Consider the following 15190-nt stretch of genomic DNA (forward strand, 5'->3'; position numbering starts at 1 on the left):
TTGCGAATGCCTGCTTCAGACAGGGTCACTCGCTAACCTGGAGTCCTTCATACACATGTGTGATTAACTGTTAACAGCAGCTAGACTGGACAAGGGAAGCAAAGGGAGAGGCATCTCTCCTTGGGGAGGAGGCAGCTCAAGAGACAAAGACAAAACTCCCTGGCAGAAAACAATTTCTCTCAAGCAAATTATTTCCAAGTTAAGTACCAAGAGGACCAAGTAAAACTCTTTGACAAAAAAACAGACAGTTCCATGATTTCAAACACAGTCGTCAGTCCAAGTCCAAAAACGAAACAAACGCCAGAAAGACACAACAATACCACAGAAAACAAACTAGACAAATAAGACCAAGACAAGGCGTCCTATAAGCGATTTCCACAGATGCCTGATACCTTCAGTACCTGGCCCAAACTGCAGCTTAACCTTAGCTGCTTCCTTAGGATGAGGCTGACCATCTGATCCCACCTCCCAATGGGATTCCTCTAGCTTCCATTCTCCTCCTAGAACATGCTTTAGGGCCTGTGGCCTGTGACAACTAGCACATCTACCTGTCACAGTCGTAACCCCCTCACGGGACCCACAGCAGTCACCGAGGGGACTCTAACCCCTCTCCAGGGGGGACTCGAACCCCCGCCCCTGAAAGGACTCGAACCCTTCAAACAGCAGACATGGACAACACAAGACAACATGAAACAAAGATGAGACAACAAGACACAGAGACAAAACAGAAAGTAACAGAGAACACAAAACACAGATTTGCTCGAGCTCACCTCCGATCTCTTGGCCACTTGTGGTCTGGGGGGGAGCGCAATTCCCAGCCATGCACCAAAATGCTGTAAGACCACATAGTGGCCTTACCTTAGGAGAGCAACCCACAGAGCACAGATTGACAAAGTGACTGCTGCAATAGCAAGAGGGTATAAGGTTTTTAATCCACATATGTGGGGCTCCTCATCCACGCAGGGAGAGGCAAACTTGAACCCAAAAAGCACACAACTTTTATTCATTACAGAGGGCAGACTTCAGCAACAGGGTTAGCTGGCCCATAAAACAATCTGCACTATCTTTTGTATCAATTGTTCCCTCCTGGAGGAACTATGGACAAATATTTCCTACAAAGTATAAGAATTTCTTTAAATCTTTTTTCTTAACCCTGAGTCCTGTCACAAAAGGTGACTGTAGAATGCTTGTCCCATCACTCACCACTGAGATCTGCGTTGTCCAGGGAGAAACACAACAAGCCTCTGAACCAAGGTCGGGCAGTCCATGGTTGCCAGAAGCAGGGGAGCAAATGCTCCAAGGAGGAGCAAAGGCTCTGACGAAGAAGGAAGACAGGCCTGTCTATTTATGGGGGATAACGTTCTCCTCCAGGAGACCTCCAAACAGCTGCATGCTGGGCGCCATTTGTGAACGACGGTGCTGAGGGTACCTGGAAGAGAATGGGGGACAAGAAACACAAAGAAGGATGCCAAGACAAGAGTCTGATCAAGGCAACAATTTTATTTTTTCCCAAGGCTGAATTTATACCCTAACAGGGGTAACAGAGAGAGGGGGCAAGTGGGAAACATTTACACAGGCCTACGACACAGTATTCATGTGGTCAGCTGATGTCAACAGGATGTTGGTTTTTCAGAAAGGTTACAGGTCATCACATTGGGTATTTTGACATCAGATGTATTTCTCAGCAAAGTCAGAACTTTACCATATCATTATTCATCCTGACCACCAGATTTGTATTAGTCTTCTATAGCTGGCTTGGGATTTTCCATGAACCCAGTCATATTTAATTCTAACCATAATAATAACATCAATAATGGAGGGTTTCAAGGGCATTGCTCCCAACACATTTCAAGGTTGTTCTTACCTGTGGCTGGCCAGGACTTCAGATAGCCTAAGTGTACTCCCACTTTTGAGCCTTCATGTTTTCAATTCCATTCCTAATTCTGTAAGGTTCAGCTATTATACTATATTATATTATATGGGGTTTCCATAACACTAGTAGTCATCTGATTCTGTGACTAGAACCTAACACAAGGTCAAGGTGCAGAACATGCCCTCTTGACGTTCCAGACTAGAAAACCCACCATCAGTGGAGTGGTATCTAGCAAGAGCCTTCTTTGTGCATCAGTGGAAGATGAAGGGCATAGGAGGTGAGGTGGCCTTTCTATGATGATACCCACCCTGCCCACAAGGATGGAGCTATAATGCCAAGCATGTGTGAATGGGTCTCACCCCAATATTACTACAATCATCATCAAAAATCACATCATTTCTTTAATACTTTCCCTAATATGAAAATTTAAAGCTGCAAACTTCTCTTTAAGGCTTGCATTAATCAAATCTCATAAATTTTCATTATGGCTTACATGAAAATACTAATTTTTCTTGTGATTTTACTGACCCTGAAATTACTTGAAGTATACTGCATGTGAATAATGATTTCTAATTAAATTCTAATATATTCAGGAACATATTCTATAGGCTTTCAATCCTTTATTGTTTATCAGGAATCCTATTAAAGTTGGTACCTTACTCTTCTGTGTGAACTGCAATACCTGCATACTACGAGTTTTGCAGGATAATGCACCACAAAGTTAATTATGTCAGAGTGGTGAACTGTGGTATTCAGAACAACTACAGCCTTACTAATTGTTTTACCAAGTACCAAAGGAGGGATGTAGAGACAAAATCCCACCAATAAGTTACAATTATATTTTTCCCTTGGTTATAGCAAATTTTATTTAACCTGTTTAGAAACCTTCCTCAATGAAATGATCCTGTTATTAGGTTTGATAATCTTTCAAGTCTATTTTGTGTGAGATTAGCACCGATACACCAATTTTCTTTCAGTTTATTTAGTAGCTTTACATTTTCTTTTACTTTCAAGTTCTTTTTCTGTATGTCTAGCACCTGCTCAAAACTGTACACAGCTGAAACTCAGTTTTTAACCCAATCTGACAGGTTTTGTCCTTTGATTAGATCACTTATATTATTACACAAAGTAGTTGCGTGTGATTCTAATCTCGGTTGTCAAATTGACTGGATTAAAAATCACTTAGGACATAGTTTTCAATCTTCCTGATGCTACAACTCTTTAATACAGTTCCTCATGTTGTGGTGACCCCCAGCCAAAAAAGTTATTTTCATTGCTACTTCATAACTGTAATTTTGCTACTGTTATCTGTCATAGTGTGAATATATGTTCCCAATGGTCTTAGGCAACCCCTGTGAAAGGGTTGTTCAACTTTGGAAGAGTTGCAACCCACAAGTTGAGAAGCACTGACCTAGGAAACCAGTGAAGCACAATACTGGGGATATCAAGAGGGCATCTTCAGAGAGAATTACACCATGAGTTCTGGTGTTTATACCTTGAAGATGCGATGTGATTTTCTCCAAGACTAACATTATTATTTTGTATATTTAGGTGTTTTCCTGTGTGTGTGTATGTGTGTGTGTGTGTGTGTGTGTGTGTGCGCACGCACGCGTGCTCATGCATGTGTACACACAGCACACATAGGCAATAAACAATGCCCACAGTGACCAGAGAGAACATTAGCTCCTTTGAGACTGGAGTTAAAAATAGCTGAGGGTTACCATATGGATAAGGGGAACAGAACCTGGATCCTCTGGAAGAGCAGCCAGTCCTCTTAACCAGTGACTTATCTCTCCTACTCCATTGTGTCCTCTAAGGTTAATATCTTTCATCTTGGGAGGGAAAGATGTTAAGACACAGGATGTTTACAGAGAGGCGAAACAGGTTTTAGCTCATTAAGCTCAAGAAGGAAACAGTCAAAGGGGTTAGGAAGTCCCTGACTTCACCAGTCCCTCACCTCCACCTCCAAACAAGAGTAAACACTGCCAGTATGCACACAGAACAAGTCTGTGGTTCTCACAGGGAACGAGACTCAGTGACTCCTTCTGTTTGATGGGTCAGCAGTGAAGAGATGATTCTTTTTTTTATTTCCCATAGTTCAGAGGGCTATGATTGGGTATTGAGATGCCAAATCATTTAAGTTCAGACTCCATTTTAGAGAACCTAGCCTAAGTTTGAACTCAGGTAAACTAACAGGCTGGTACCTAGCATTAGTTTCCAAGTTGCCCTCACAACAAAAACTGAGCCTAGTTCCAGTCTCTAAGATAATCCCCAACAAGACCAGCGTTTCCAGGTTACACACTTAACAATACTAATGTCTCCAGGTTATTCCCCCAACAAATCTACACTCTCAGGTTACAAGCACGCCCACTGCCTAATGACCACCAATGCAGAGGAAAACAAAAATTAAGTTCATGATATGACTCCCAGCACCAGCCTATTATGTTAAAGGCCACAATAGCTTTCCAATTCAATGTTTGCACACTTACTCCCCCACACCCTGCCCAGTTGCTGTTTACTATAAAGCCTAACAGAGGCTCCCCCACCACCAAAACCATCCTGTGTGATGATGGTGCATTGGGGGACTGCGGGGGGCAGCTAGCTTGAATAGAACAACCATGCTTTGAGTTGCATCAGAGTGGCTCCTGTCTGTTTTTGGGGGGGTCACTAACATTTCCCTGGCACAACAGTATCATCTTAGGATACTGTTGGTACAATGTTATTAGGCACTGTGTAAATTATTTAAATGCTGATTTCTGTGACCCTATATCTAGTTGCAGTCCTAATTCAAAGAATATCCTATCTCAATCATGCATAAACAACAGCTCCCCAATTATTCTCTGATGTGTCTGTCCATAAAGAGAGCTTAAGAGCCAATGACTCAGCAGGGGAAAGATTAGAATTGGACTTCCTGCCAACCAGGGGAGGGGCAGGAGAGAGAGGTAATAGGGAATTCAGGCACAGAGAGAGGTTGGGGAGAGAGCATTAAAAAGTACCTTTAGCATAGAAAACCATAAAATTCCAAGTATCTTGGGGATTTTGGCTGGGATTAGCATAGAAAATTAAAACAGTAATAACTACCCAGTTATAGTGGCCTTACATCTTGATAAATAAATATATTAGTCCAGTCTGAATTATTTGGGAGCTAGCTGGGTAAGAGAAAAACTACGACACACTTACTAAGAAGTCACTAACAGAAACCAATTATTATGGACTGAACTATTCTGGGCACTTGATAATAAGGAATTCCAGGAAGCCTGGAAATCACTTGACATAGCTTGAAGGAGAAAAGCAGTAGTGGTGATGGGGAGGGCTGGACAGTGGCATGTGAAGAGCTCACATTAAGACTCAACTTGGGTAGTAAAAGGGTACAAAGAACAGTCATGTGACCACAGTGCCTAGGAGGTGGCATAACCTAAGTTTACCTATGAAAGCATGATACCTCAGAGAGCTCCCTCTCTACTGTGAGTTTTAGTTAGCTTACCTACTACCTGGTTTCCTTTTGACTTTAAAAAATAGCACATCATTAGTTTTGGTTGCTATCACCCCAACCCCTCTTCTCCACCCTCTGCTTGAAAACAACCAGCTGGATATTATTTTCATAAACCTATCTGCATCTTTGGGTTGGACACCGAAGGCCATTTACAGTTACCATTATTGAGGAAGGTAAGTTGACACGTGTAAACCTTTTCTGCTTCATGCAAATACTGTGTTCCTTTCTTCTTGTATACTTTTAGCTTTCTGGCTCACTGGGCTGAATGTGTTTGTTTCTGTTCTAAAACTCATCTACTCAACTGTCATGACATTTTCTTCTTGAAATAATGTCTGTGACTCTTCCTCCTCTAGATGTAGGACTACTTCCAAGATTTTCTTCAATATTTATGTTCATAATTATATTATTAGTTTGTGATTATCTTGGGAATTCTTTATTTCTCCATTAATTTTAAAAGGACATTTTTTATTTTTTATTTACATTTACACTCCAGCTTTTATTCCCCTCCCAGTCCACCCTCCAACTGTCCCACATCCCATACCTTCCCCTCACCGCCCACCACTCCCGTCTCCACCAGGATTTCCTCACCCTCCACCTCACCAGACCTCTAAACTTCCTGGGGCCTCCAGTCTCTTGAGGGTTAGGTGCATCTTCTCTGACTGAACCCAGACCCAGGAGTCCTCCGTTGTATGTGTGTTGAGGGACTCATCTCAGCTGGTGGATGCTGCCTGGTTGGTGATCCAGTGTCTGAGAGATCTCGGAGTCCAGGTTAATTGAGACTGCTGGTCCTCCTACAGGTATGCCTTCCTCCTTAGCTTCCTCCAGTTTTTCTCTAATTCAAGCACAGTAGTCAGCAGCTTCTGTTCATTGGTTGGGTGCACATATCTGCATCTGACTCTTTCAGCTGCTTGTTGGATCTCTTGAAGGACAGTATGGTAGGTCCCTTTTTGTGAGACCCCATAGCCTTAGTAATGATGTCAAGTCTTGGGGCCTCCCCTTGAGCTGGATCTCACTTTGGACCTGTCACTGAACCTTCTTTTCCTCAGGCTCTTCTCCATTTCCATCCCTTCATTTCTTCCAAACAGGAATAATTCTGAGTCAGAGCTTTGATTGTGGGATAGCAACCCCGTCCCTCACTTGATGCCCTGTCTTTCTGCTGGAGGTTCATTCAACAAGTTCCCTCTCCCCACTGTAGGGCATTTCATCGAACTCCCCCCACCCCACACCCGTTTGAGTCCTGAGAGTTTCTCACTTCCCGGGTCTCTGGTACATTCTGGAGGGTCCTCCCAACCTCCTTCCTCACAAGGTTGCCTGTTTCCATTCTTTCTGCTGGCCCTCAGGGCTTCCCACCCAATACCAGATCATGTTCCCCTCTCCCCAACCCCATCCCCTTTCCTCCCCTGTACCTCCCTCCCTCCCCACTTGTGGTTGCTTTTTTCTCCCTCGAAAGTAGAACTGAGGCATCCTCACTTGGGCCCTTCAGCTTGTTGACCTTTTGAGTTCTGTGGACTGTACCTTGGGTATTCTGTACTATTTTTTTTTTTTTTTTGCTAATATCCACTTAGTGAGAACATATCATGCATGTCCTTAAAGGACACCTTTATTGGATATTATTTGAATGTCTTATGTGTCCTACTTTGGGGTCTCTGCTGAGAGGTCTAATATAACTTGTAACTTTGGAAACAGGCCTTCTCTTTTGAGGTTTGCAGGGCTCTTTCTAGCACCTACAGCATTTTTAACTCTGTAACCTGGAGTTCATTTATGTCATTTCTATTTCAGTTCTAAATACCTTTTTATTTAAATTCCCACATTTTCCTATTACTTCAGGAATTGTCTTCTACAATTTCATAAAATAGGTCTTATATGCTTTCTGTTTATATTTTAGCCCATTTTACCTAACGATTCTTGGGTCTTTCTCGTGTCCTCATGAATTCCTGAAAGTTGTATTCATGGCTTTTGCTGTTCTTTATTGTTAAATGACTCCCTTTGGTCATCAATCTTTGCTTGGTCTAATATATTGGTAATATTTGCCACTGAAATTTTTAGGGTTCTTTTACATTTATTGGGAGGAGACTTGGGGATGCCTGCAAGTGTGTGCCAGAATATAGGTGTGAAGTTCAGAGGACAATTTGTGGGTATCAGCTCTCCCTCCCATCTGCATGTGGGTTCTAGGACTAGAACTCAAGTGACAAGTACCTTTGCCTGCTAAGCCATCTCATTGGCCTTCTGCTGAAAGGTTTAGTTGACCTGTGTGGGCCTTTTCATTCTTGAGTATTCTGTTTGGTTATTATTGTTGCTGCTCTTTTTATTGACTTATTTCAATTTATTTTTTAGAATATCTGTCTCTGTTGGATTTCTCATCCATATTTTGCATTAACTTTCTCTTTTAAACACTGCTCTTTTTTTTAATTTTTAATTCTTTTTTTTTTCTTTTTCTTTTTTTTTCCCTGAGCTGGGGACAGAACCCAGGGCCTTGCGCTCACTAGGCAAGCGCTCTACCACTGAGCTAAATCCCCAACCCCTAATTTTTAATTCTTTGTCTAACACTTGAATAATTTTGTTATTGTTGGACTGGTTATTTAAAAGTCATAAACTTTAGGGAAGGCCATGTAGTCCTTATGTTTCTAACTTATAAATACATGTACTTTTATACAGGTGTTTTGTTAGTAGGCTGTCTTCTCTTGGGATCTCAATCTCCAATACAGATTAGAGGAGAAAATGCAGAGAGCACTATAGCAACTGTTTTAAAACAAACTAGATATTCAAATTCAAGGGGAAAAAGTTGGAGAAAGAAGGTTGGAACAGAGGATGGGGGAGGGGAGGGGACTGGAATAAGATCAACCGAAACTAATGATATATTAGTTTAAAGCAATAAGGAAACCATGTAATAGGGAAGCTAATTAAAAACTAAACCAATAACCGAACTAACAAACCAAAACCCAGAGGTCCCTTGTGGGAGGGGATAAAAGCTGCATCCAGAAGCCACTGTATGTTAATGAAAATACCACTACCAGGAGTGGGCTGCCTCCTATGAGCTGCTGGGCAGGGAATCCTCTAAGGTCCTCCTCTCACCCCAAACAGAAACAATGATTGTTACTGCTGTTGGTACCCAGCAGAACTGGATGGTAAGATCCAATTTCTCAAGTTACTGACTGTCCTGGCTGCAGGACACAGAGAAATCAAGTTGGAAGTAGGCTAGAAGCTTCCTCCTGTCACCCAACCCTCAGAGTGCCAGAAGGTACCTGGCCTACTGCAGGGGGAGAACTGCCTTAGGTCTGGTGTTGTGCAGTGTGGTACTCAGCAGCCAGACAAGATGTTCTCATAAAGGCAACAGTGACAAATGTATAATGGGAGCAACAAGCCACTTCCTGACTGGGATTAAAGCTTACCCTGCAGGAGAGAGGACCAGTCAAAGACGTGTTGCTGGAGCGGTCATAGGCCCTTGGTGGGAAGCTATAGCTGCTGTTTTCCTAGGTGGACACGCTTTCATTATGTGAACTTCCTGTGCCCACAGACTAGTGCTGATGTCAACTTGGTCAGAGGACCTTCCTTTATAAGTAGGTGGCAGTGATGCAGAGACTCTTAACTGATCAACGTGCTGACAGTAAGTGACAGTTTAAGGTTTGGGCATCTATAACAGCCCCTCCAAGGCTCAGAAAACACTGCAGAATAAGGGATTAAAAGAATTTTAGAGTCAGGGAAAGAAGAAGCGTAATACGGATGTTGAATTCTAGGTGATACACAGGAATCCCTATGCTAACCTGAATAATGTTAAGGTTAAATATGTTCTCCTTAGTTGGCCTGAAAAGGTAGAATGCTTTTCACGCCCAAGGCCCAGGCACACTACAGGAGTAATCTGGGATCTGGGGGCTGGGGTGCAGATGCACATGTGACGGTCAGAAGTCATCGCTGGGTCTCATATGTTCCATGTGTTTGTTTGTTAGAAGAGTCTCCACTCTGCTAGACTATCTGGCCAACACTCCACAAGGATCACCTTCACTCCAGCTCCCCTCCCCAGTGCTGGGATTACAGGTATGTCGCTGCATGCTCATCTGTTCTCTTTTCCTTTTTTTATCAGTTAATAGTTTTATACCATGCATTTTCATTATATTAACTTCCCTCCCTCAACTCTCCCAACTCACTTAACACTTTGTAATTAAAAACAATCCACTGAGTCCAACGTATGCTGCCCATATACTCTTGAATGCATGGTTGTGAGTATGATCGACCTGCCAGGGGCCAGAGACAAGTTACATCTCCTAGAAGCTGCCGACTACTAAGGGCTCTTCAGTTAGGGGTGAGACTTCATGCCTATCTCTCCTCTCCATGCTGGGATTTGGTCTGGCTTCAGCTTTCACAAGCCTTATGTATACTGCAAGTTTCCATGTTCAAAAACCACACTATATCTGAAAAACATTGCCATCCACTATCTCTGGCTCTTACAATTTTTCTGCCCCCTCTTCTGTATTGAACTCTGAGTCTTGGAAGGAGGGTAGGTGGTACAGATGTGTCATTTAGGGGTAACCATTCTGCAGTCTTGTATTCTCTACACCTTGATCAGTTGTGGTTCTGTGTGTTAATCATGATCTACTGGGAAAAGTAATTTTTCTGATAACATTTAAGAGCTACACTAACCTATGGGTATAATGGTAAGTTTCTAGTAGAATAAGAGGAGTAGGTTCTACCCTAGGGCTTTTCTAGCCACAGACTCTTGACTTCCAAAATGGCGACGGGTATGAGTTCCGTCTTATGGAATGGGTTTTAACTCCAATCGGAACGTTAGCTATTCCACTGATGTTCAAGCCACTATTCCGCCAGCAGGCATGTCTTGTCAGGCCAGTGTTACTATTGCTCACAGCTCACACATGGAGGGAACTGAGGAACTTGAACTTTTCTTTCTCCTCCAGCAGTCTGTATAGCATCTTCCGGCACTAGAAAAGCTAGCCAGGAGGGATGAAGCTTCCAAGTCAGTACCAGCTTGGTCTCTCCATTTTCTGATGTAAGTGTGTACTGTCTTCAGCAATAAGGTCTCATTGAATTCTGGCGTGTAACTGAGAGCACTGGCAACAGCATTTAATGTTTGGAGATCTCCGAGACCTCACAGGCCGACCATTCCAAAGGTACTTACCCATTCCTGGCACTGGGTTTGCTATCCTGTGTTGTCTAGCAGGTAGCCTTCATTGACCCCTGTATCCCAAGATTCTCCAGGATATGTGCTATAATGAGATTTGGAGGTACTGTTAAAGGCTTTTTCTTCAAGTAATGATTATGTGGTTCCTGTCCTTGAGTCTATGTATGTAGTGAATTATACCTACTGGTTTACGTATGAGTTACCAGTACATTTCTGGGATGAAGTTGACTTCATCCTGGTCAGTGTATAGAAATATAACTTTCTGTCCTCCTTTCCTTACCATCCCCTTCTCCATCAGCTATCAAGATCTCCGGCTTACCTGCTCTACTGTTTTCTCTCTCTAACCCTAGTGATCGGTCTCTTGATTCCCACTAAGTTTAAATTACTTTATCAAAAAATCAAGAATTTAGAAAGCAAGCTATGTGCCTGCAGTGACAGTATCCTGCAATCCCTAGCCATACCAGACTCCCTCATACCCTGCTCATATCCACACATAAGTAATCTCCCTTTTCTCAAAGTCAGGCTGCCTTTCCTAACGTAATAATCTTCCACTTTCCTCAAAACATGGCCTGCAAATGGTACTGTACTAATGGTTCATTGACCTATGTCCAAGTCACAGCCAGCTGCCTGTGTTACACTGCTTATCAGAGTGGTTACTCACTTAGCCAGGAGGCCTTTGGGGCTTGAGGATAAAAGAATGCAGGTTTCTTCTTTTCTTGACCATAAGACTTCTAACATGATCCCACAGCACTGGTATGCACTCTGAGGAGGAGCTGGGCTCCTCTGCCCTATCTGCTTGCTCTGCACATGTAGGCTGCACATTTCAGATATCCACCTTAAACTGAAGTTTTGAAAAATGCCATTTAAGTGCCTGTGGAGCTCAGTAAAACACTCCTTTCTTCTCTTTTTCTTTATTTAAAGCTTCAGTGGCATACTACCTTAGGGTCCAATTTCTTCTACAAATCTAAACTTCTGTGTTTCTGGATTTGCCTCATCTCTGTGTGCTGCTGAACTCCTGACTTTACATATCACTCACCATTCCCTGTAGCCATTTCCTGAAGCTCTTTGGATTCACAGATGCAGCAAAGTGCCAAGTATCTCCAATCTGCCATCCCTCTTATATCTAGATATATCTTCTTGAAGAAAGTATGTAGCCAAGTAATGAACTTTAAGCATTTAAGTATTCAGTATGTTTAAAATATAAACATGATTCTAAATTGTAAATACAAATTAATGTGTGGAACTATAAATAGTATCATTTGTCAGATTGTTCTTAAAGAGCAATCCCAAAACTCAAAGGAGTTTATAAAGTTTATTTCCAACATAAAAAATTATGATAGTTTTATCTCATTCCTTAAGAAGCCATTATACATTATACTATTTTTTCATTATTACACAAATAATCAATTGCTACTAGACATTTAGGTTATAAAAGACCAACTTATTTTTAAATGCAAATATAAGTCAGCAATTGAAGACAAACCTAAATTTTAATATTTTTCCATAATTTGCTACATATTTGTTAGCATTCTAATTGGGACCAGCCAAGCTGATCTGAGCCAATAGTAAACAAATGGGCATAAAAATAATCAGAAACTGGTGTGTTCATGCCACACAGAGAAGTATTTATCAAAATCACCACAAAAATGCATGCTTGGTTTTCCCTTCCACTCTCACACTGGATTCAGGAAACTTGAATAATCGTGAATAACAGTCAAAATGAAACGTCTTGATCTTGCCAAAGTGTATGCTTAACTGTAAATTTTGTATAAATATATAAATTCTCTTATTCTTTACAAAATATTAGTAAATATTCTAATAAGGTGAGGGAATCGATCTTTCACATTGAAAGTTTTTTCTCTTTAAAAAATGTAAATAGAGCTAATAGAAATGATAGCTGTATTATAATTTACTTCAGTCATTTTCATGTAGAAACTTCATCAAAAACTTCTTACCACCAGTTAACTTGTTCAATGGACACTGAAAACCTGAAGTTATGCACAGCATCTCCCATTGAGAATACAGGCTATTTCAAAATTAGATGGAGTCCTCAGGAATTCAGCCACTAAGAGAAGATGTAAGTCCCACTGCGTGGATTCGCTGAGTCCAGGAGAACCCTGAAGGGTAAAGTTTTCCTGTTCTTTTCTCCTCCTGAATAACACACACAGCCCTCTGTGTCACTACGTCACACTCTGAATTTCATTCACTGGGCTGAAGCATTAGTGTCATGGCTATACCCCATCACTAACCTACACCCACCTATGTATAAACACTGACGGGAACATGTTCCCAGACAAAATTTTCTTCATTTTACGAACAACAGGTCCTTAGTCTAGACTAACAAGTAACCCTTTTTTGAATAGACCTTTTAAAAAATGTATTGGAAGCACATGTTTAAAAGCGGATCCAGTATCTGGACAAAGGTGGCACATGCTGTTTATCCCAGAACTTGGGAGGCAGAAGCAGCCAGATCTCTGAGTTTGAGGCAAGCCTGGTCTACAGGCTACACAGAGAAACCTTGTCTTGAAAAATCAAAAAGAAAAATAAAACAAAAACAGAGACAGCGTGAAACCGCTTCTCGGTCAGTGGGGTGAACCATTAGATGCTGTGGAGCAGACCTCGTCCTTCAGCACTAGGGTGGGCCAGCGTTCCTCCTTCTTCAGAGTAAAAGTCAGAACTGGGAAGATGGAACACAGTCTTGTCAGCCAATGACAGGAAAACCAGCACGCAGGGACAAGTGTGCTAAATTTTGACACTGTTGATTAACAGCTCCATCTTCCTGAGTTTGCGTTTGTTCTTTGGCATAGGCTTGGGATATAATCCATTCTTGAGAAGATACTCCTTGCTGAGGCGAACCTGAGCACCATGCTGAAGCTGGAAAGAACACAGAGCCTGAAGAGGGCGAAGCAGAGTCTGTTGAGAAAAAAAGACACTAAAAATGTATTGTTGGCAACTTGTATGCTATCTACATCTTTCTTTCAAAAACAGCCACTTATGTGCCCTTTTTAATTATTTTCTTTAACTGTGAAGAGAAATGGCTATTCTAACACTTCATACTGAATTTCTAAATTATCAGATTGTACTAAAAGGCTTTATACTGATTTTTAATATAGGCAATAGAGTCTGAATTAAGTTTTATATCTAATTTATTTAAATTAAATTAGAATTTGACATTACAAGAATTTAATCTGTTAACAAGATGATTAAAGGAGACATTTAGATATGAAGATGGGCACATCAAACTGGTTGACTTTCAATCACTAGTTACTAGATCTCACTGATACAGACAATTCCAGGATGGCAGTAAAGTCTTCCTCACAGTGGTCCATGGATGAGAAATGGGTGCCAGAGCTGGGTATAGCTCATTTGACATACTGTATAATTTTACATCAAATCCCTGCAGAGCCAGGCATGGACAATACTAGGGTGTGAATTGGATATACATGTAAGTTAGTCTGGTAGTGAAGGCTGCCATACAATACATGTCATGATCAAAGGTTAAAGCAAAATTGTATAGTATTTTAAATACATTTTTGGATCAGATTCTTTGGATGTAAGGCTCCTTGTCAAAACCATTTAAATAATAATAGCACAGGTTTTGGTTGAAAAGACCATTAAAGAATCATTTTTAAGAAGGGATAAACTAATAGAAAATGTTCAAAGTATCTGTGTGGAAACAATATCCCCCACATATACAAAACACATGGTAGAAGGGGCTTTGCTTTACAACGAAGGCAGTCTCTGTAATGCTTCTTCCTACCCATTATTTTTATCTTTATTAATAAAATCCAAATTGCATTCATGAAGGCACTGTGCCCATCTACTAATAAAACAAGGAGTAGCGACAGGTAAATAAAAGTCTCATGGAATGAGGCTTTCAGAAGCACTGAAAGCCAACAAATTTAGGCAGCATACGTTTCTGCCCTCTCCTGTCAAAAACATGATTGTTAGAGGTGGGACAATTATCATGATCAGTCAGCAATAATCATGAAGATTAAAACTAAACACAAAGGATGATGGTCCTAGAAGCATGTGCCTTTGTGTTTATTTATGTGTGTAGGTGTTTTGTCTACATGAGTATCTATGTACCCACAGGGCAGAAAGATGCCATTAGATCCCCTGGGATCAGGTCCAGACAGTTATGAGCTGTTGTATAAGTGCTGGAAATAAAAGCTGGGTGCTCTGGGAGAATATCCATGCTCTTAACCGTTCAATCATCTCTCCAGCCTGAAAATCTGTTTTTTTTTTTTCCTGGAACTGAGGACCAAACCCAGGGCCTTGTGCTTGCTAAGCAAGCACTCTACCACTGAGCTAAATCCCCAACCCTGAAAATCTGGGTTCTTAACATCCTTTCCAAGCTCCATTCATAACTTAAGACTGCCCACTTCAGCATGTTGTATTTAGAGAATAAGTTTAAAAAATTTTTTGATTTAATCACTGCCTCTGTTTTTATATGGTGTCACACATAGCCCTTATTGATACAGACCAATAAAGAAATAGACAAATTGTCTTAGTTTTTTTACTTAGTATTTTACTGCTGTAAATACACACTATGACCAAGGCAACTCTTATAAGGACAACATTTAACTGGAGCTGGCTTACAGGTTCAGAGGTTTAGTCCATTATCTGAGCATGGCAGCACCCAGGTACGCATGGTACAGGAGGAGCTGAGACTTCTACATCCTCATCTGAA

At 41.3% G+C, this 15190-nt stretch overlaps 1 protein-coding gene across 4 annotated transcripts in view; it reads right to left on the reverse strand.

Moving 5' to 3' along the window:
* Window positions 1-11795: 11795 nt before the first annotated feature.
* The window catches only part of Dtwd2 (DTW domain containing 2), an 85354-nt gene continuing 81959 nt past the window's right edge, over window positions 11796-15190 (reverse strand). For 2 of the 4 annotated variants that reach the window (XM_039096969.2, XM_006251008.4), the window contains one exon: window positions 11796-13410. In XM_039096969.2, coding sequence (XP_038952897.1) covers window positions 13260-13410 — 151 coding nt within the window. In that variant the 3' untranslated portion in view covers window positions 11796-13259. The remainder of the gene's footprint in view (window positions 13411-15190) is intronic. The other 2 variants (NM_001108431.1, XR_005496050.1) reach the window with 2 other exon arrangements.

Source organism: Rattus norvegicus, chromosome 18, assembly GCF_036323735.1.
Source record: "Rattus norvegicus strain BN/NHsdMcwi chromosome 18, GRCr8, whole genome shotgun sequence".
Taxonomy (NCBI): domain Eukaryota; kingdom Metazoa; phylum Chordata; class Mammalia; order Rodentia; family Muridae; genus Rattus; species Rattus norvegicus.